The 23882-nt window shown below is 42.7% G+C and overlaps 1 protein-coding gene across 1 annotated transcript in view; it reads right to left on the reverse strand.

The window, feature by feature from the left end:
- Nucleotides 1–23882, reverse strand: part of tenm1 (teneurin transmembrane protein 1) — a 161640-nt gene that overhangs the window by 43856 nt on the left and 93902 nt on the right. Inside the window, exons 10-21 of the mRNA XM_070962146.1 lie at nucleotides 21469–21663; nucleotides 19274–19474; nucleotides 17171–17356; nucleotides 16986–17015; nucleotides 16716–16862; nucleotides 13046–13280; nucleotides 11712–11831; nucleotides 11352–11613; nucleotides 10127–10412; nucleotides 3064–3207; nucleotides 2247–2499; nucleotides 1456–1476 (exon numbers count right to left, since the gene is read on the reverse strand). Of these exons, the coding sequence (XP_070818247.1) occupies nucleotides 1456–1476; nucleotides 2247–2499; nucleotides 3064–3207; nucleotides 10127–10412; nucleotides 11352–11613; nucleotides 11712–11831; nucleotides 13046–13280; nucleotides 16716–16862; nucleotides 16986–17015; nucleotides 17171–17356; nucleotides 19274–19474; nucleotides 21469–21663 (2080 nt within the window). The remainder of the gene's footprint in view (nucleotides 1–1455; nucleotides 1477–2246; nucleotides 2500–3063; nucleotides 3208–10126; nucleotides 10413–11351; nucleotides 11614–11711; nucleotides 11832–13045; nucleotides 13281–16715; nucleotides 16863–16985; nucleotides 17016–17170; nucleotides 17357–19273; nucleotides 19475–21468; nucleotides 21664–23882) is intronic.

A 23882-nucleotide genomic window follows, 5' to 3' on the forward strand; every position in this document is an offset into this window, starting at 1 on the left:
GCACAATCCAGCCGCTATAGGTGTTTGTCATGCAGCTGAACTGTCAGTGATTGGGTCGGTTAGGTTTGCATGTGTTCTACTACCATCTGAGTGGCAGAAGCTAGGCGTTTATGACTTGAAGTGAACCGTTTCAACTGTCTATATTTAGCTATTTTAACAAAGTGATCAGTATTTTGCTTCAAATGCACTACTACAGCTGAAATGCTGTCAGACTATTAGCTATCATTTATCATAATTTAATTTAGCTGTTTCAATTCTTTAGCCATGAGCTTCCTTTTAGCTATCTCAGGCATTTATCCATTACAGCTAGCTAATCATTTCAACTATCAATCCATTAATTTTACTTAACTTTCTGCAATATTTAGAATTTGATCAGTTTCAGCTTTTTATCCTTTACTTTCAGCTAATCATTTCAGCTATCTATTTCAATCACGTAACCCTTACTTTTAGCTTACTTTCACACTCTCTTAATAGCAACATGCAGTGTTGAGGTGTTACAGCTGACTCAACATGTGGCCTACTTTTTAGCTAGCTTGATTGATTAGTAGCTTGATTTCTACTCGTAAAACTACTCCACAATCTTTGCACTTAGCTGACAGCAACTGCAGAAGTAGCCCCCGGGGTACAAGCACTCCTGTTTGGGAATCACTGACTTCGGCTACACAGAAGAAATTTCTCATGGTATGTGCATCACAGGCAAATTTACATTTTCACACTTGCAGACATATGTACACACCCACCCATACAGTACAAGCATACACACAGCCAGGTTATCCTTTTTGCATGGTTGGAAACTTTGGCATGCTCGAGATATGGCATCTTGAAAAATCCTCTCTTTTCAAATCGGATAAACCCTCTCTGTCTCTCTCAGAAACACCCACAAGCACACACGCACGCACAATCGGCTCGATATAACCCCTGATAGTGGCGCACACGCAGGCAGACACACAAACATCCACACACATACACAGAAACCCTATAACATCTGTCTAATCTTCTGTCAAACACAGTGTAGAGAGCTCACACCACCATCAAAGCTCTGGGCCGGGGACGATGCTGAGGCCATACGAGGCCTCAGGCTTTTAGTCCTGCTCAGGAAGCGAGTGCACCGCTGCATCCTCCAAACAGACTTCCTGTAATCCTCTAAAACACGAAATCCTTGACATTTTGGCCGATTTCCAATTCACAAATTTAATATCGCCTAGTGAAATTTAAATGAGGATTTGATAGATCTGACTGCAACCTGAATATATGCAGATTTTGTGTGTGCCGTGTTTGTGCGCTTGTGGGAAGAGGGAAAGTCAGGTCAGTGCAATTATGCAATTTGCAGCAAACAAACCAAGATAAAGCGCTGTGAGGCATTTAGCAACGTGGCCTGCCTTTTCTCTTGACACATGTTCTCTGTGTGTATGTGCGAGGTTTGTGCAGTTATATAAAGAAGGTGCCAGTTCTCACCTGTGTCTGGTGTCCCTGTTCCTGTTAATAATCCATAAAGGAGCATTTAAAAAGGAGAAAAAAGAAGGAAAAACATCATTTACGATGCTAATGAGAGTCACTCAGAATTTCATAGGCTACAATGAGTCAATTCTCTCCCTATAAAGTGAGATTAGGGTTGATTTAGATGGTTGTATTGTTTCACATTAAATATTAACCTAAACAGGAAGCTTTTTGGCATTTCCTCCCAGAGGACAGGGAAGTATCAAATACAGACACTATGAAACCTCCGTCTGAACCAGAAATATTAGTCAGAGATACAATAATAACAGAGAATGAGAGAGTAAAGTTACATAAGGAGAACACTTTACAGGACAAATGACTGTGCAATCCCATCGAGATTCTACGCTTGAGAAAATACAGAAATAGAGAATGTAGTGCCTGCAGCGTGGTAGGAGATATCATCGTCATAATCCGCAGAAAAAAAATATCTTTGTTTCACTGCAAAGACTTTGAGCTTCTCTCACATCCTAAAGAGGTAGATTAGAGTCTGTGATGTCTGAACCTCGTACATTCTACGTTTGCATGAAGACAAACTTCACAATGTATTCTACTGAGATCAAACAGATCACAACTGCAGATGCCAACCAGCGCTAATGCCATGCTAACCCACAGAAGCCGAGCTAATTTTGTTTTACTTGTGCTCAACTCAACCCAGTGCTTAAAATCCCACTGCCTCCCGCTGTGGGAGATCGCTCCCAAGATCAGTCTCGTCTTATCACACGCATACCCAAAGAGATCATGAGTCTCACTTGAGTTCCAGTATGGTTCTGGTGAATCCATCGGGATGGACCCTGCGGATGAAGTTGAAGTCCCCCACATAGAGAGAACCATCAGGGCCGCTGGCCAATGCCACGGGGGCAAACAGCATCATGTCCCGAGCGGCGCCACTGCAGCTTGGACCACAGGGGACGCTCCGGTAAAAACCGTTCCCCATCACAGTGCTGATGACGGGAGGCTGCTGGGAGAGGAAGACGTTTTCTCCGTTTCCCTTGTGAAGGATTCCTGCAGAGGGAGGAACACAATAAGGATATTTTGGGATCGTACATGTTTTGTTATTATTTTGTTTTGTCTGTCTGATTTTGAAGCGGGAGATGATTGGAAACAGGTGATGTCACTCACTTCTCTGCACCAATCAGGATTTAGCAATATTCAGATTTAAATGTAATGACAATTGTAGGGTTGCTGATCAAACCACACACATACCACCATGATGAACAATAGTAGTAAAAACTACACTGGCTGTTGTATATTTAGTAAGGAGTATTTAATGTTAAACAGAAGTTCTCAAGATTGAAGACCATTTTTTCAGGGGCTTTAATGATAATATAGATATTGATTGTTTTGGTTAATAGTATGTTCACCTGGACTCCTTCCAGTACCACAATGGAAATATGGATTGGACTTTATTGTATTGTCTCTGATGTTTTCGCTGTTGATGGCATGTACTCATTCGTAAATGTCAACTTAAATAAAAATACTGAAAACACAACATTATATGTTGTAGCATTCGGATCTGTTTTAGAGATACTTTGTATGCGACTGAGTATGATTCAACTTTGTTCTCACCACTGCGGATGTTGAGGGCATGGTGTTTGTCCAGAGACCAGCTTCCCAGGTTTGAGGGGACCAGTTCAAATCCCTGCATCACAGCGGTCCTTCTCTCCCACTGGATAACGCCGGGGCACGACTCGTACTCATAGCCAACAGAAACTGAAATGCAAATGCATTCACACATAAGGGGATTGATATCATGCACAGTAATAACTATGTGCTGCAGACCTGCTGTGTCTAACGCTCCAGTACGTTCGGCAAAATGACTGTATGTGGTCCACAACTTGACAGCCACACTTTACACAAAAGCACACTCATTGCCCTTCTCTCTGAAAACTATACTGTATTGAGTGGTGAGACACATGAAAGGCCTGTAGCGAGACCTCATCAGTGTGTGTGGCTGAGAGAGATCAGTGAGAAGTGGAGGCGTAATCAGGAGGAGCCCGTCTTCATGAAGGAGCCCTAGAATTAGCTGCTTGGCCTCTTAGTTGTAATGATACGCTGCGCAGCTTCCCACTACAACTAACAACTATCAACAGCTTTTTTTGGCCTGGCAGGATTAAATATGTTTCCACGGAAATTTACCACTTCAGACTTGGAATCCGTTTAAAGGCAGCAGGTGACAAAGCTGTAGGAGCTTTCGAAAAACATGCGAACACACAAACATACTTGAGTAGATGTCATTCTGAAGCACAGACATCGCACTTGCACACGGAAAGAAACACATGAGCCTTTTTCAAAGGTGGAGAATAAGGGAACACATTTACTCAAGCACTGTACTTCAGGCTATTTCACACTTTACTCCATTTCATTTGACAGCTATCATCATGACTTACTCTGCAGGTAAATATTGTACAAACAAAACATATGATTAGCTCATCAGATACTCTATCAAGCACAGTTATTGTTCACAATGGATAATGTGTTTAGATTTTCTTAATACCGCATACTACTTTCTTAAAGCAACTGTTAAAAAGATTTGTCAGATACTATTTAATAAGATAAAATGACATTTCAACATAATGCATTTTTTGTATTGGAGATTGTCTATACTGTGGTTTTACCACATTTTTTTTAAAGAAGCATTAATTAATTTTTTGGACCATCTGGGGGCAGTGGAATAGGTTGTAAACACAACACTGGTATATTATTGCCTTATTAAGTTGTTTTAATGACAGACAGAGAGAAAAATCAGCATTCATTTGGCCAACTGATGAATATTTTCCTGGTTCTTTATTACCTAAATGCACATTCACAAGCTAGTTGCTAATAGCGCCTGCAGTTTGGTGGTAGGAGGTGATGTGTCGTGGGTTTATCAGCGCTTTAAGTACGGCAAGTATTCATATTTTGAGTGGCCTGTGGGCATGGCTTTCATTAAAAGTAACTTTTCACTGTAGGCGAGTTAACCTCACAGGTCATTGCATCTTTCCATACGTACCCAGAAGATGTTTTAAATATTTTGCCCACCTTTGTTTTTGAGGTAATGTATGGAATGCAAAAACAGTCTTTAAAGTAGCGTATAATTAAAGTTGCAGGAGTTCAATACAGTTAACACAGTCACATTTTCAAATGAAATAATTTTGCTTAAATGAAGATAATCATATACTGTACTATAAAGACAGCTTGACATGTCTGACACAAACGTGGTGGAAGAATAGCTGTCGCTGTCAATCACTGCTGCCACTGATCTCTCAACATGCCTGTGAATTCATGGGTACTCACAGGGAACTGGGGAGCAAGGTCAGCAATAAGACCAGCAGAGATGGTGGAATATTTAAGTGCTCACATTATGTACAAACTCTGGAGATTTCCTTTAACACAGAGAGAAACTCTCAGCAGGCACACAGGGCCAACTTAAATCTCCAACTCAATGGTACAATCGATAAAGTGATTGGGGAGGGAAAGTAATGGGTAATTTGGGACACTGGGGATTGTGAAAGAGAAAAAAAAAAAAAAAAGGGTTGGGCAAGTTCTTAGCCCAGGAGCTATCTGTTACTGTAGGTTCATTCAAAAGGTTCACTGGTTTCAATTTTGTGCGCCTTAAGCTCTGCTAGGCTTGTGATCTTGTGTTTTTGAAGGACAGAAGTAGGAATGAGAGGTAGGGAGTTTAAATTTATATTGAAGTAAAATAAAAACACGTAGGATTGTGTAATTCCTGACCCTTAAAGTCACATTGCTACCCCCTTGAAGAACCTTTCTTGGCCTGGAAACCAATCCATCCCTATGAAAATGCATCAAAAGTTGCCATAAATACATCATCATGGGACACTGTCCTGTTAAAGAAAAAAAAAATCTACAATAAAACCGACTTTATTTGAGGGACAAGGCTTTTCCAGGACAAAACGGGCAAGCAATCTCAGAGGGAAAGTGTCAGTGGTTTGAGAACTGCGTCACAAATGAATATCGCTGTAGCTATATTACAAGAAACGACACACATCCGTTCACATACACACACTCTCTCACAAACAATACATAGACGCCATAACACATAAATGCACACTCAATATCTCCCAGGTGAAGGCTTTCATTCCCCTCTGCTGAAGCCTCAGGCGATGTGTTCACCTCAACAAACAGAGCATGATCTCCCGTTCTCTCGCTCTCTCTGGCTATGTGTGAGCACATAGAGGGTGCGTGAGGGAGTGCTGGTGTGAGCGTGTGTGACCACATGCGTCTGTGAGGAGCTGCTAAACATCACTGGCCACAGTAACTTCACTTAACAAAACAGCTTATTTCTTCACTGTAAATATTCCAAAATCAACTAAAAAAAACAGTCTGTATGGAAATAAAAGTGACATAGCATCCAGCAGTCAGAGTGAGGCTGCATGTTATCCAGAATGTTTGTTTTTTTTTGCTGCCTGGTGGATTTTAGCTTCGAAATCCAGAGTTTTCTTATTTTGTTGGAAGGGAATTTCTGGGTGTCGACTGAGGTTGTTTCCTCAGCTGCGCTGGTGTCGGGCCATACACCTCAGTGGGAGAGGAGGAGGAGAGGGTGTGGCAATGCCAGTCTAGTGACACACTGCAATCTTGGTGCCAAGAATGAGTGTGTCTCCCTGGGTCCTCCACCCACCTGCTCAGAGCAGGTTGACGGCTCAGCGCACTTCTGTTCCGGGAATTCTGCTCACTTTATTTGGTGAAAATACACCCAGCTCTTCTGAAATCACACAAACCTTTTTATTCATGTTTTGTTCATTTACGCTTTGTTCTGGTTAATGCTAGCAAGACAAAATAAAGACGAATGAGCTAACCAGCTCTATCATCTGATAGGCAGGTGGCTACACTGAAGGCCTTTACACTGATCACTCTCTTTTCAGGCATCTGAAGGCAGCAGGTTCCTGTTTCCTTTGCCGCCTCTAACTGGAGGGATGTTGCACACTGTCAAGCCATAATAACATACAACAGGTCCACTGCTTAAACTTAGAATAATGCCAGAAACCTCTGTGCTCACGTGAGCATCCAACTTGTCCTTTTGATTATTATTCTACAAAGTTCCTACTGCAAATCAACAGGCGTGTTGCTGAAGGGCTCACTGAATAAAATTCACACTGTTCAATGAAAAAATGCAGATCACTTCAAACTGTCTGCCAAAAGCTGCATCAGGATCATCTGTTGCTGCCAGTCCTCACCTGGTGTCTCCATCCAAAACGGCAGGATACTGGGGTAATGTCATCTTGTTTTCATCAAATGTTGCCAACGTGATGCCATGACATGTTTTTAATTATTATACAGGTTGACCTTTGGCTGTGACGAGCAACATGATGGGCTGGTCATTATTGGAGTTCAATTTTATAGCACTGTTACTTTTACAATCCCAATTTAGTTTGGCTTCATTACCAGAATCACATTTATGTGGCAATATGAATATTAAAGAGGCAACTCTTTGGTTCCCAGACTGTGAATAATTGTTTTTCTATAACAGTCATATCAAACTGAATTAAATTGAACTTGCTTAAAAAAAAATCAAAAACTGAACCACATATTAAATTCTACTTGATTTTACAGCAATATGTTGGTAATTAACTGCAGATGGTTATTCTATTAATCATTGTAATGGCATAGAAAAGTGTGGTGACCATCAGATCTTCAACATGTCACAACAATGAGGTCGTCATTTGACTCAGTATGTTTGAGCTGCTGTGTTCGTATTTGAAACTGTGCTTGTTCCTGACAACTGTCAGCTTCCTGTGAAGAAAACTCTCTACAGGATTCCCAAACTGTCAGTGAGTCATGACAGGGAGAGCTCCATTCATGATTGTCACAGCCTCTATCACACCCACCTATTATGTAGGATAATGTATTCTCTCTGATCCCACGCCATGCCCAAGCACGCAACAGGTGCGGCAGGTGAATCTGGCCACAAAATCACAAAGTGTGCTTGGCACACTTCTGACACACTGGGCAGGGCGCATTTGACTATGATCTGGTCGTGCCACTGGGTTCACAAAATATAGCCCTCAGTGTCCTCTTGTGCACAGAGCAGCAACATACCCACTATGGATGTGTGGAGGTACGGAGATAAAAACACTTTGCAGAGAGAGTACTGACAGCTGAGGACAGACAGAGCAGACGCCTGCAGTACCTTTAATAAATGCAGAACAATCATCAATCATATGGATCATGCAGTTTATCCTGCTGTAATATTATCTGCATGCAAATATCAGACTTGATTATAGATGATGTACTACATCTGTCAGCTGTTTATTCTATACATTAATATGTGTCTGCACATAAGCTGTAGCACGCATGCATGTATGTATCCAGGCCAGCCACCCCTGCTGAAAATGCGCTCCAGCACATGCCAGGAACTATAGCGAGGGAAGGAGCAGGGGAAAACATGGGCAGAGGAGAGAACAAAGGAGGGCAGGGGAAGACAGGAGAGAGGTAACGCAGGAGATCAGAGAGAATGGAGGAAATAACAAGCAGTGAAGAGAAGAAAAGAGTGCAGGAGAGGACAGAAACACAGGAAACACAGTGAGGGTAGAGGAAGATAGGAGGCGAGAGAAGGGGGTAAGGGGGGCATGGAGGAAGATGGCTCAGCAAAGCAGGGCAAATAAAAAACAGGATCATTTGAGAAAAGGTGAAAGATCAGGAGGGAGCTGGAGCAGATGAAATACAGCTCAACAGATAAGGAGAGGAGGGGATGGATCAGGAGAAGAGAAAAAGCCTTGGGCTGGAGAGATTCAATCTGTGTTCGAGACCATACACTCGAGTGGACAAAGCTTCTGGTATGCCTGCGATATCTCAGTGCTTATGGAAAGCTCTCTCTCGCATTCCACTGTTTGTCTACAACCTTCCAGAAAGAAGAGTGGCTAACACAGATAGCAGAAATATCATCTCTTAAATGACCAATAGGACGTTTAAAGGTTTAAGTCTTGACATCTTTAAAACGGCTGTTTTTGCCATAATGAGCCGAAAGAGCAGTAACAGGAGCAGTTACACATGCAGTATATCTTTTTTTGCACAGGTGAGAGAGGACACTGGGGAAAATGGGCCACGTTCACGAAAATCTTTTATGCACATATTTGTTCTTGGCACATGCACACATTTTTCTCCACAGAGCCAGTCCAGAAGGGCCATCTCCCTGCCACGACTGATGACATCTTTGCTGCCAGTCACTCCACAGTACACTTGCAGAGCCACTCATCTTTCCATTTCTTTTTCTCAATACAGATGCTGTCTTCTCCGGTGTCAGTGGTGAAGGTCTTTGTAAGGTGGTTCAGAGAGCTCACTGTTCACCTCTTGGCACGATCCACTTCCCATTTTATTCATTGTATCTATTTGAATGAATAATCCTATTTTAAACACAATGTGGACTTCCTTAGAATTTCCGATAAAATTGCATGAGTAAAGAAAGTAAACCTAGATATTACAATAACGATTTACGTCAGGTAATCTTCAAGGTCTGGTTTCCCAGCAGGAGAGTGTCCATTGTGTACTGACTGGTCAGTCATTTACATGACGTCCAGTCAGGCTATTGTGCAAACCACAGTAATGTAACTCAAAGACATGAAAATAAATAGGGAATCTGATAAAATGTGTGTGGCACACTCGATCAAAACACCCTTTTCAAAGGGGTGAGAGGTGGTCAACCATCTTATTTTTTTATTTATGTCTTTCCATGTGGAGGGAAGATGTTTCACTGCATTCCTGAGGACATTTATGTCAAGAAATACCACATCAGTGAGACGAAGATGTACGAACCCATTTTACCAGAGAAACCTGAGCCCTGCTTTAAGGAACAGTTAAATATTTTGAGAGTATCAGTGGGTTAGATGAGAAGATTGATAACACTCTCATATCTGTACATTAAATACGCAGCTGGAGAAGAGAGATAATTAGCTTTGCTTCGAGACGTGGAAGTGGGTGGGAAACAGCTTCACACTAAATATCACTGGGTTAATAATTGAGCCAGCGTGGGTCAATGTAGCACTGATGCAACACTTGGCTAATTGTAGACAGTCGTCATGCAAAACGCAGTGATTTTTAATGTGGCTGGCTCTCTCCAAAGCTCAAAAATCTGCCTAGCAATACCTCTGAAGCTCCTTAATTAACACATTATATCTTGTTTATTTAATTCATAGAACAGAAATGTAGAAACAGCCACGTCATGTTTTAGAATGAGTTATGTTTTGTTCTTATGTCTTGGTGAACAGTGCTCGGGTCCAGTGACTTTTAACATTTCTGTTTCTGCTAGGATTAAAAAAATATGTTAATTCGTGAGCTTTACAGGTGCTCCTCCATAGTTAACACACACACACACACACACACACACACACACACACACACACACACACACACACACACACAAGAGTTGTATCAATCTTCTCATTTTCGACATGCTTGTAATGTAGATTGACAGATTGTTTTGTTTTTTTTCCCCAAGTATTTTCCCTTTACCATTCTTGCCTTAATCCGGCAGGGAGAGCAGAGAAACGAGAAAACGAGATGACAGCATGGATGTCATGGGGAGCAGGGCAATTACTGTACATGGGCATCATGGGAAGTACGTGGGAAGTTTTGTTGTTTCTCCTTCATTTAAAACACATGGAATGAGGCCCATTGTATTTTTTAATCTACCTACCTGTTGCATGGGTCAGGCCCCAGACCTCCTGGCCATAAACATCAGTCTTGTTCCAGACCAGCCTGTGGACCAGACCAGGCCCAGCGGGGTACCAACGCTGGTACAACCTTCCCTGAACCGATGCACGGACGTGCACCTTGGACAGACCGCCGAGCGGGGAGATGGGGGACACCGGGGAGGGAGGCGTGAGGAGGATTCGCAGCAGAGAGAGGTAGCCTGCGGCACGGGTACTCAAATAGTTCAGCTTCAAAAAGGCTCCTGGGATTGAAACTTCTTCTTGTACCGCCTTGGGAAAACCAGATGGAGAACAGAGTGAGAAATGATGCTGATGGAAAAAGGATTCGTGAGAAATGAGACAGAGTGAATAATATAAAAAAAGACAGGTGTTTTATCATTACGTTGCATTTGTGTAATGAGCTCACATTATGAGTGCTGCTGACAGGTACAGGAGGAAATAGTTCACAAAGTGAGGTGCAATAAGTACAAATATGTGTTGGTTATGTTATAATAATCATCAATATCAAAATAATGATTTTAAAAAGTGATCATTTTCATGCTCACCTTGCTGGTAAAAAGTACAGGAAACATTTCTTCATCTATTTTAATGTTCCTCTCGGCTAAAATTAGACGCCATTTGAGTCAGTGATTACCTTAAATCAAATTATCTGCAGGATGACTGTCTGACACATTTTCATCAGAGGTCTAAAGGCTTTGATTCCATTTATGAACACAGGTGAGCTCAGCAGGTGATACTACGTTTGCTCTGAAGACTCAGCACTGTTCTTTCCATTTATTTGGTTGCTGCTTGTCTGTCCTGATGTGTCATTTGTCTTGAGGATAAACTCTGTCTTGGTTTTGGTTTTCTCATCTGATTATGTGAGAGAGAACTTTCTCTGTAACAAGAATTTCACTTGGAACTGAAATGAGGTCAGGGTGAGGTTTTGGTCACCAGTCCAACCTCCACACCTGACCTTCAGCCACTTCATTTGCTTTTGTGGTGGGGAAGTATATGGATGGAGCTCAAATTTGCATTTTGCTCATGCCTTATTTGCACGACGCAAATACGAATTGAGCTAAATTTGCAAAATCCGGTAAGACCAGGTTTGTATGGTGCTGAGCTGTAACAAATTGAGCCTTATTCTTACTGCTGGTCATCTGTGGACATGAAGCACTGCATTGTTGCATTTTATATAGATCTTCTGTTTGCAGTAAAGTAGTTTTATACCTGCAGCTCAGGCACTGCTGGCCCCTTCTCTGCACACGCTCCTGTGTATCTGGGAAGCGGGTAGGGCAGCACCAGCGGGTAGGGACTCAAAACACTCCTGATGTCACATTTAGGAGCTTGAGTTTCCTCCCTGGACATGGTCACCTGATCCAGAACCAGGAAGTTGTTGTTAGGTGTCCAGATGGTGCGGGTCTGCGGCAGGAAGGGCGGGCGCTGGAACATCAGGGTCATAGACATCGCACCCAAGGTCACCAGGTCAAAACTAAAGAGGAAAATGTCAGTAAGGGGGAATAAGATTGGAGCACGAGGAGAATAAGAGAAGCACCATCTTCTGTATATTTTGGTTGTGGATGTCTCTACCTTCCATCCTGCCGACTGATAGTGTAACCATACTCTGGATGCTGTGGGAATGTGATGTTGACCCCAACCAGAGGGGAGCCGTCGAGCAACGCCACGCTACCTCGAATCACAGCTACCCGGCTTGAAAAACAAAAGGCAGGAAGCAGAGAGAGAGAGAAATAGATGCACAAAGAAAGGGAGAGATGACAGGTTTACAATGATGGAGAACATAATCATTTTTTGAAGAAAGAGGCATATTGTGACGCTGTAGCCAAACGACCTTGTGCATGAAGAAAAAGCAACTGCATTTACTCTGCTCCGTACAATTCCCTTCTTTAGCACGGAGAAATCTGCCAGCGATTGCCAGGATACAAGGACCATAAATATAGCTTCACCCACAGTAAAACCTTTCAACACCCTGTCACATAAAAAACAAAACCTCCACATCATGTTTATATTACAGTGACAGTAGTACCTGCAGCAAAAAAAGCTGTGTTGTTCTTTAAATAGTCCTTAAACTATCTGTCACATCTCCACTAGTCTCAAATATTCATTTTGGTTTTCGTAGGTAGTGTGTGAAATACAACGCTTAAATGTGGAATAATCGCTGAACTGGTCAAATGAAGACACACACGCACACACAGACGATCATTGATGGAGTCTATCTGTTACTCCAGAAGAGGGATAAATGAAGGATGGTGAGGTTTCCCTGTGTGACTGCACTGCCCCGTTTGTTACTCCTGTTCTGAAAGCTGCCATCGATTTCTCTTCTGAAAAAACAGCCACATAATTAATTTATTTGTTTATTCTACAAGTGAACCAGAGGAAAAAAAAGAAATGTACTTTGCCATTTTTCAGAGAGGCATCACTTCTTGTTTTCCAAAGAAAACTTTCTAGGTCATCACCATGTCGGTGAGATGTATTTCCTCTCTTAGATGGCAGTGAGAGGCCACTGAAAAATTAATGGTGACACCTTCAGGACTGGTGTAACTGAATGATACATTAAGCATTAATATGTAACAAACAAATACGCTGCAGTTGTGGCCTGACACTGATAGCGGAGGACAATGCACTGCCATGTGTCTAATTTCCAGGGGAACACACTGAGATTACTGGGATGTATGCAGAGACGTGAGCACATGAAAAGCCTCAGTCACATGCAAACGCACACACTCCCATTAAACAAATAATCGGTAATGGTCGATTTAATGCTTTCATACGGATGTATTTACTTCATTACCTTCTACTTGTGTCTTTCAACATACCTCACAGTAGGACAACTCAAGGACACAGGCAGAAAACAAATACATGAAGGTATTCACATGCAGGTACACAAAGAGTAAACAAGCGCATACCTGGTATCAAAGGGCACGTCTCCAGGGAGAGCGTGTGTGGCTGCTTTGCCAAGGAGGAAGCGTATGCGGCGGTAAAAGCTGTGAGTGTGTGTGCTGGTGGGGGAGGACGGCGTGGTGGGGGGCAGCGGGCTCTGCTGCAACAGGGCTAAGGGGTCGGCCGAGCCGTGACACAGCGGGTCGGAGCCACAACTCAGCTGCTCGCAACAGTCGGGGTCTACGCAGTCCGTCAGGCCGTCTGAAACGGACAGGACAGGAAGGCCAAAATGCATAAAACAGAAATAGTTCAAATAAAATCAGCAGTCACACACAAATGGTTTTATGCGAGGAGTTTGGTGTTTAGAGGGTGCTTGAATTTACACGGTCGATATAGGTGAGACATCTTTATTATGCATCCTTAACAAAGGCTTTAATACATTTAAGTGACTATGGTGTTGAGACTTCATTCTGCTCGAAAGGCCAAGCTACTGTATATATCCCCATGAAAAAGACACCATAAAACCTCAGAACTGCCAAGAATTAATTTTTTACACTGCCGGCCGGTGAGAAACTCGACTGGAGAAATCTAATCTCCAACAATGAATTGCACATGTATCATCATTATCACGAGTATCAATCAAATGAGATTCATTAGGGGGCATTAGCATTCAATTATACCATCTACTGCTATAAATCAGACCTGAATCACCAGCGTTATTTGAATGTGATCCATAGAAGTCCGGCGTAAACAATGAGATACAAAGCAAGGCAGCAGGTAATAGGAGCCAGGCTGGCATTTGTGTTTCCTATTTCAAGCCTGTTTCTGAAAAGGCAGGAAACAGTGCTGACATTTAAATGCATCTGACCTCAGAGCAGAGAGCTAAAGGCCAACAATATTCTATTATAACCTCCTCCTACAAAGGTAGCAGAGTACAATGGCTGATTTCCATAACATTCACTACTTCAACTTGAAAGCACATTTATTAATTGAATTTGTAAAATCATTGTTGTTAAAGGAAGGCGCAGGATTGTAGCTGAGGCGGGCACGGTTGTTAACCATTCCAAACAAAGAAGATTCTGAGCATGTGAAACACAGATAAATATGAATGTGCGCGTGATTTCACTGTGGGGAAAAAATGCAGCTTTTTTCAAAAGGAAAAACAATACGTTCGCTCCTCTCTCCCATCCTGGCGGAATAATTGAAACTCTTTCTTCAAAGTTCCTCTTTATTCTCTGATTACTTGTGATAGCATCTTTCCATCTCTGTCTATCTTCAGAGACAAAAAGATTGCCGTGAGAGAAGGCTATGAGAGCCTACAGTATATCTGCCAATTAAGGGAGATGGCTGAATTGTGTGGTAGAAAATTATGGTATTTGAATAGCTGTGCAGAGAGGTGGAAGGATAGAAAGATAAGAGAAGTGTAAATGGTTCCCATAAGGCTTTGTTAGTGAGTCTTTCTCCAGCATAATCATCCCGAAGCTGAATGGTTTGATAGTCGCAGCACAGACACTTGAGGAAGTTCATCAATATTCATATGACATTATAACACCACATAATGCCATACAGTATATATATATATTCCTTTTTGTATTTAGGGCCACATACTATGCATTTTTATGCATTTTTTTTGTTTGACTGGAATGGAGAGAAAGTTGTCCCTTCCTCCACCCACTCACCACCTCAACCTCTACGTCTACCTACTCATACAGAGAGAAAGAAAATGTGATATTAAATCAAATCCACCCTGTGCATTAAAGGGGCAGTCCAGCAATTTACTGCACTTCCATACTGTGGGCAATCCATAAGAGGCGGAGTTGAATGAATGAATCGTATATAGCATATTCAAAGCAGCGGAGGCTGATGTATCCTGGCTTTCAGTCCAAATATGGGTCATACATAAACACATGATCTTACACTTCCCATAATGGAACCAATAGCACCTTTCTGCTAGACCCTCCCTGGGTGCCCAGTAAAAGACATTTTGCAAGACATACTTATTTGCTCTCTTGCAGAGTTAGATGAGAAGATCAACACTGCTCTGATGTCTGTCTGTTCAGTCTAGGACTACAGCCAGCAACTGCTTAGTTTAGCTTAGCTTAGCTGAGCAGAAATAATGGAATCAGGAGGGAAATGGCTGTCCTGGCTCTGTTCAAAGGTAACAAAATCCAAAGTCCTCTAAACCTCACTGATTATTATTTTATTTGTTTAATCCATGTAAAAACCTCAGTGACAATTTGTGGTTTTATTTTCAATCTTCTCATTGAATTCTCTGCAACAAAGAATAGCTCCTTAATGTCGAGTTGATTCCTTTAAACTCAACATCTTTAGTTCGTTGTGTGTTTTTCCAGTAATCTTAATGACCACTACACTGACCTTCATGTGGAAAATCTTTGGAATGCCCCTTTAAAGAGAGGCAACGTAAGAAAGGCTTCACTTTGTTTAAGGTGCAACTGGAGTATGAGTTAAGATCCGCCTGCACGATGTGCAAATGTATTGGTGCACAGTGCGACAGCCTTTTATTTCTCAAATATCACAGCTGAAAAAACACATTCACATCACTCCCTAATCAGAATAATGAGATCATAACCCAGAGAAAGACAAAAACCATCAGTGCCTTCACTGTTGGCAGGCCACGATTCTGCTATGACTCATTTCCTTTATTTAGCCCCTATTTTATAGTCTAGAAGACATTTTTCTATTGTATGACTCTGAGGTTATAATCCAGGTTAGGGACATGCAATTCATGTTTTCAGCAGCCATCCACTCTAACTTTCAGATGTGTTGGCTCCATCAGACATACAACTTTGGTAAACAATGTGCAGGAAAAAAAGGTTACGCTGCAGCTATCAGCACCCTACACCTCCCGAAAAACAGGACGACAAAAAAGTATGTGTTTGAGGTTTCCCACTGCTGCGTGCACTATCAAATGCCACTCATCACAAAATGTGGAGGCACAAAAAAAACAAGGAAGCTTTTACTCCACACAAAAGCAACACTACTTTGTTTGCAATGATGGATTACAGCAGCGGCTTAACAGGCATGTCCATAATGGATATTTGATGGAGTTTCAAAGTGAATGGGCACAGTAGAGAGTAATGTAATACTGCACTATATTCTTGAAACTTGTTATGTATTGGAGAAAAGCCACTGAAATGATGAGGAAATGACTGTAATGAGCAGAGCTTCCACTACGACTGAAATGTTTCTTTCTTGCCGCTTCACCTGAGGATAGAACAACACAGCTACGAGAGTGAGCGACGTACACCTCACGACTGTCACCAAAGACCGTGTAAGCAAAGAAGCAGAAATCTACTCTGCAGGTTTGCTGTATTTAGACTTGTGAAAATTTCTCTGAGTGCCTTTTATCCTGGCAGGTGGTATGCATATTAGACATTTAGCTGTGATAAGGAAAAAAAAACACACATACACAGTTGTAAAAATGAGCCTGCGCGCACACACACAAACACATATCCAATATAATAATGACCAGCAGGACTCTACAGGAGTCTCAGCAGGACTAGGACAGCACAGAGGGATGAAGGGGAGGAACAATGAGGCAGATTTCTCGTCAGGAGGAACAGGAGGAGGCGCAATGGAATGGAATGGAATGGACAATCTGCCAGAAAGACAGAAATGAAAGAGGTAAGAAAGAGAAAAAGAGACAGAAAATGATAGATGATGTTAGAATGTCACCTCCGTCGTTGTCTGTTCCATCACTGCAGTCAGTTTCCATGACAACGCTGCATCCAGGCCCACTCCATCCAGTCTGGCAGACGCAGCGCCAGCCGCTCTGCTCCAGGGTACAGCGCCCGTGCCCACTGCACAACCCTGGGCAACCGTCTGGAAAGGTGTGTCCCACGTGCACACACATGCACACACACACACATACACACATTTTTGAGATTTGTGAGCATGTTGGAGGAGGACGACGTGACATTTAAATCCAAAATACAGATAAAATACCTTTCACAACAACGTCCAAGTCATGAGTAACTGTGGGGAGGAAAAAGTGAGAATTGTGTAAGAGAAAGCAACTGTAAATGGAAATTATCCCAACAACAGCGACACCTTTTTTATCATATTAATCATACTAATCAAAATATCACAGGCAATAATTAAACACTCCCACATGCACACACGCGGCTTACCAATGTTACAGTGCTCCCCCTCCCAGCCGGGCTGACAGATGCAGGTCCCGTCGTGGCACTGGCCGTGTTCCTCGCAGCGAGGATGGCACGCTCTCTGGTCGCACGCAGCGCCAATCCAACCCTCCTCGCACTGACACTGGCCCTCTGAGCAAACACCGTGGCTGCCACATGGCACCGGGCATAGCTCTGCCGAACAGGTGGGCGAGGATACGCATGAGAAAAAATCGTGTAAGTGTGAGAGGACGAGAGAATGAGCGGCAGGGGAACCAATGGAGAAATTGAGCATTGGAAGCGAAAGCAAAAGAGGCACAGGGGACAGGGAGCGGAGAAAAAGGTAAAAAAAAATCTGAGTTGGGGTGAGCCATCGGATATAGGTGAGGGGAAAAAAAAACACAAGCGATAGAAGAGGATAACCTCAGAGACTAAAAAGTCTACTTTCTCACAATACACAGTCTTCCCACCTCTAATAGCTGAGCTCCCTGAAGGAGGGGAAGAGTGAATAGACTCATAATAACAGCCAAATGATTCGCATTTGCACCGCATATTTAAACTACAGGGACTCCAGTTCAGCTCTATTATTCTTTTCTGACATTTTGATCAGATTTTGTGGGTATGTTAATACCCTTTCTTTTTCTTCATCTCTCCATCTTTGTCTCTGTCTGCCTTCTCTTTTTGATATCCCTTTCCATCCCTCTCTTTTGCAACATCCCTTTAAAATTCTTGCCTACTCTTTCTATTTCCTTTCTCTGCACTCCTCACCATCTAACACCCCCCCCCCCCCCCCCTCTGCAGAAGCAAAGCCTCATCCATCAGTAAAGAGAGCAAAGTGCTGGAGGCACACAAAGACTACTTATCCAGCTGCAGTAAAAAGTTATTTCAATTTAAATATACATAGCATGGAGAGGGAGGAAAAAGTGGATTAAAGTTGGAGACTTTTTCAGCTCTCTATTAGAATTACATTAGCTTAGCTATGCTTCAACAAGGCCAGGACGTAGAATTGCTGGGTCCTTTTGATTAAAAGCCCGGCAGGTAGAGAGAGGCCACTCATATCTCAGGTATTCAGCCACGGTCTATCATTATCATGGGCTATATCACTACATTAAAGCATGCATGCACCTGAGAGCAGGAGCTAATGCCAATTGCCTGCAAATCATTGGTGCACATGGTAAAGCGGATCCTTCCCAACACTAGCGTTAAGTTAGTGTCTTATGCTATTTTCCTCTCTCAAGGACAAGAACTTTTCTCACTGTATAGTGCAGAGTACTTCATTCTTTACTTTAGATGCTACAGTACACATGCTTCGGTTTTCTCATTACAATGGCTAACTCACTGCTTTTTCTTCACAATCATTGCAGCTGCTGGAGTTTACTGAGTGCAAAGTCAACGTAAGGTGGTTGTATATGTAAGAAATCTTTTCGAACCATAGTTAAAAAGCACACATTCACTAATACATAGCACACAGGTAAAGGGGTATGCAATAAACATCAGCAAGCTTTTAAATGCCAAGCTGGAATGTTCCTGAGAGTAGCAGTCTCTGAAAGGCCTTGCAGCAAAGTGAGAATAGGTCTTCTCTTTTTCCTGCCTGCCTTTTTTTTCCCCTCATTTAGCTGAAGGGAATATGTGTGTGTGCTTGCCTGTGCATGACTACTCTGCATGTGTCTCAACAGTAAATGCACAGTAAAGCGAGTGCTAAGGGTGGGGTGGAGCTCCAGAGTTCTGCCGTCGGAGAGTCATGAGGGGAAATCTCATTTACGGCAGCATGAAGAGAGTGCAAAAACACACACACACACACACACACACACACACACACACACACACACACATGCACACACAAACATGCGCAAGTGTGTACACACACACACACACACACACACACACACACACACACACACACACACACACACACACACACACACACACACATACACAGACCCATTTCACAGAGTGGCTCCAATCCATATTTCTCTCTCATGTCTATCAAATCCCCAGAAAATAGTATCTGGCAAGACCATGCGTGCTACAAGAACACTGGCAAACTAGTGATGTGTAGTTGCAATTTTCAGCGTTTTTTTCTGTGGGTGAACAATAATCCTCAGGTCTTACCAGTGTAGCAGTCTGGTCCTGTCCAGTTGGGCTGGCAGGCGCAGGTGTCTGACTCAGGGAGATAGGTGCCATGTCCTGAACACTGCTCCTGACAGGCTGGCAGCGGGTCATCACAACTCACTCCTGCCCAGCCTGCCGAGCACACGCACTCCCCGCGCACGCACACACCGTGCCCGCCACACTGAGGGTCTATGCAGTCCACTGTACAGAGAGGACAAAAGAAAGGAAAAGCTAGAATGAGTCAGAGGTGAGAGGAGGGAGTAAGGGGGGTGGAGGGGTTGGAGGGTGGGGGGGGCGCCTGCCTCATTATAATCATCAGTTCACAGAGTATGAAAGCAGTGTTCTTTGCATCCCATCCAGGAGTTAACCACCCTCGCTACAATCCCTGTATCTGTTCCACAACATTACACTTCATAGGACACTTAGAACTGAGGCTTTGATAAGGGGTGAAATGGGTTGGTTTGTGTGTGTGCGTGTGTGTCATGGTGGTCCATGCTACGCTGTGTTAGTGTGTGTAATTACAGCTCTGAGCACCAAGCCAAAGCTCAGCGCAGTTCAGTTCAGCTCAGCTCAGCTCAGCTCAGCTCTGCCGCTCAAGGTCAAACACCTGATTCAGTCTCCACAGGCCGTGATACTGGAGGCGACAGCAGGGCGGTCTTAGGGACAGCTGGGCCATCAGGTTATGATCAAGTGTAACATCATAATTGTTTTAAATATCACAGCTTTGTTTGTTTTTGCTAATTGACTGGGTGGTTTTACAATGGACAGCTGCACGCGGAGGCTCACAGCTGCTTTCCTGTACAACTGTAAAGTGCCTCAGCTACCTGAAGCATTGATGTTTTTGTCATTTGCACCCCAGACAATTTTTCACTCCCTTTACCCACAACTTTAGGTCTTGGCTACAGTAATGTAACGATATATCGAGGATATTGCAAAAATACAATATATACATTTAATGATCTTAAATTATTTATTGTTATTATTAATCATATATCATTATTATTATCAGTCCTGTCAGGAAACAGTTTGTGTGTATATTGTGTGTAACAAAAAAAGCACACTTTTATAGATTTTGTCATTGCTCTTATTTTCCTTTTTCTTGCTTCCATTTGGGATGAACATGTTTTAAGTTCTTGCCACTGTGGTTTTCAGCATTCTTTGGGTGATGTATAGAGCACGTATTACCTTCTGCAGCCTCCGTTTTTTGACATTTAGCTAAATCTGCACCATGAAAAGTCATGCTGAATGAGGGAATAGCAGCTCCTGTCGGGGCTGTAACCATCCATGGGCAGACAACAATCATCCGGATTTTTGATATGGCTGAAAAAGTCTAAATTTGATGTGAAATGATTTTGGGACAAGATCTGAAGGAATGTGTTTTTTATATTTCTGGGTGGATACATGGACATTTCCCCTTGATGCGCATCTAGTGCCATCACTGAAAAGAGGAAGCTCTGCAGATTGTAGCAGCATGTATGAGCTAGGTGCATTTCAATTTGACACTGGCACTGCCCAATTATGACACTGAGAAGAAAAAGAGGTGCTGTCCATCTGTATCTATCAAATGTATTGAACCCGATTCATGTAACTCACATCAATCGGGTTCAAAGTTTAAATTCATTATTAAATATGTATTAATTCATTATTCTCCACTTGGGGGAATTGCCTATTTACACATCCAGCAGGCACAAAACAACATAAGTGTTTATCATCAGTCCTGTTTCTGTTTACCTGATAAATGGAAGCCCAATATTCATTCTTCTTTTAGCTCCATTTTGGTCTCCACCCACTCCTTAGGTCACTATCTATCTCTTTAGGAGCTAAATGTTCTATCATGTTCACAAGCTAGTCACTAACTTTGTCTGCCTGCCACTTGGTGGTGGGCAGGCTGTAAACATCTGCCTGCTGCAGCTGGAAACTGGGCTGTTGTAGGCGGAGTTGCTGGCTAGAAACTCAAAATGATGATGTTTCCCCATCAAAGTCATTTTTTTTGGGAGGGATGTGGGAAGGGGAAGAGTTAATTGGGCTGATAATCTAAAGATAAAAGATGCAATGGCTGTACTGATCGTAAAGCTCTTCAAGACAAACTTGGGATTTGGAGCAATATGAATTCAAATTGCCTTGATTAAAAGGCTTGTTGTGCAGATGTGACCTTATGAGGTCGTATCTGCTTTTGAGAGTACAAAACGTCTTACCTTGTTCACAGTTAACCCCCTTGTAGGCTGGACTACATATGCAGATTCCCTGGATGCAGGAGCCATGGTTAGAGCAGGTGGGGTCGATACACTGACCTTCCTCCACGTTACACTCCGCCCCCTTCCACCCTGCCAGGCACACACACCTTCCTTTCTCATATACGCCGTTACCGCTGCACAACACGGGGCATGAATCTGCAACAGGGCAAACACAGATTACACCCACATACTCAGTAGTATACACACACACACACGCGCGCGCAATGCTGCAGTATATTAGCTGGGAGACCGCAGTAACCTACCGTGAGTGGGGCTACGCTCTCTTATCTCAGCTAGTGCGCGGATTCAGCAAATCCTCAAGCAGCCCCTGTCTCCCTCTCTTTCTCTCTCTCTCTCACACACACACACGCTCATACGCAAGTGTATACACACACACACACACACACACACACACACACACACACACACACACTCCAGCTTATCCCTCACGCTGTTTCAATTTACTCAAGCACCACCTGAGCCCGGCTACCACGGCAACCCAGGAATTGTAGAAAATCCCCCCAACGTCACCTCACTGGCTCTGAACAGGCCGTGAAAACAATCGTGAAAACGGAAGATTAGGAAAGAGAGTATTAGGGGTTTATAGAATGAGGGTGGAAAGCAGAGCTATCTCCATGCAGAGATGGAGAGCTGTGTGGCTAATGTAATGACAGCCAGGTAGAATAAAGTCAGTGAGTGTCTGATGACGCACTGACAGTTACACCCCCCCCCCCCTTCAATGCAGCTAGAGGAGGCATGGCAGCTCCAGACTTCAAATGGATTAGAAAGACGATCCAGAAGCAACGTCCTTTTTTTCTGGGATAATTTGCAATGAAGGCCCCGTGCATTCATGCGTGCAGGCATGTGTTATGTGTTTGTTTGATCCTTTGTTAAATCTAACACTCTGCACCCCACAGTAATAAATTCACACTTCACTTTTTACAACTCTTGCCAAAACTTGCTGTCTAACTTTTCAAACAGAGAATATTATAACACGAGCAAATGAGCAAAGATGAGAGGAACGAATGAATAAATGATGAGCGTAAATAAATCATAGGATGTGATATCATATCAGCTGTTTCTACACAATGAGACAGATACAACTACAGTAATTTCACAAAGAAGGACAGAGGGAGAGAGTGAGAATGAGGAACACAGGAAGGGAGATATCAAGAGGGAGAGCTCAAGAGACAGAGAGAGAAACAAATGACAGAGAGGTAGAAGAGCAAAAGAGACAGGTAGAGCTGTGAAGATGATATGGAAATGTTGGAGTTAAAGGATAGTGATGCTGTATTCTTCTTATTGTCAACAAATCCTGCGAAAAGTCAGATTTATCTTATTCCTCTGTGCCATCGCACTCCATTATTGTCTAAGAACTGTTTAAAACATCTGTGAGCCACACTGTTGCACTGGGTGACATGTTCCGTCACTATGACGAACATGGCCACTGGTTTATTTTTAGTCAATCCTACATACTGTGAATTCTCAGAAAAAAGCTGGAATTAACACAGCAGCCTAGTCTTAAAGAATAGCATGGGCATGGCCAAGGATGGGTAAAAACACTGAAAAACAATACCCGGACGTACATCCACAATTCCAAAAAAGTGGGGACGCTGTGTAAAAAAATGCAAACATTTGCAAACGAACTGTTTACAGACCATGCTTTCCCAGGATGCCCCTTTCATACCCAATCATGAAACTATCACCTGTTACCAATGAACCTGTTCATCTGGGGAATTTTCCAAACACGTGTTTTTGGAGTCTTTAGTTGCTCCTGTTGTTTGAAACGTATGGCTGCATCAAATTCAGAATAAGCAGATATTTACAGAATGATGAGCTGAAACATTAAATATATTGTCTTTGCTCTTCTTCTATACATATCAAAAAGGATGAGCAAATGATCGATCACATTCCGCCTTTGTATATTTAATCAGCACTTGTGTAACATGTTCTAATCAATGTTCTAAGGTTTTTATTTTTTTAGAAGGAATTCTATTTTCATTCACTAATTAAGTTGTGCTCCCTCACAATTGTGAAGTAGTTGCTATGAATGAAACACCTGTGGGTGGGCAGGTGCCCTTTGAGTTGCTAGACAGCTTTTCAAGCGAATAAAATGTGTACAAAGTTTTAGCGCTTGAAAAACAGCAGAAGGGAAGAGACGGGAAATAGAGACAGAATCAGAGTTGTGAGTATACCTAACTCTACTGGTGAGTTAATGGAATTGGTGCTGAGGAAATGTGCATTATACTGAATTTATCAAGGCCAGGTCAACATGGAGGAAGTGTTTTCATTAATGGAAAACAGCATCAACAGCAAATTAAAAAGGGAACACATCAGAAAACAGGGAGGTGGTCTTATTAAAATATGACAACGTA

This window comes from Chaetodon trifascialis, chromosome 5 (assembly GCF_039877785.1).
Source record: "Chaetodon trifascialis isolate fChaTrf1 chromosome 5, fChaTrf1.hap1, whole genome shotgun sequence".
Lineage (NCBI taxonomy): Eukaryota > Metazoa > Chordata > Actinopteri > Chaetodontiformes > Chaetodontidae > Chaetodon > Chaetodon trifascialis.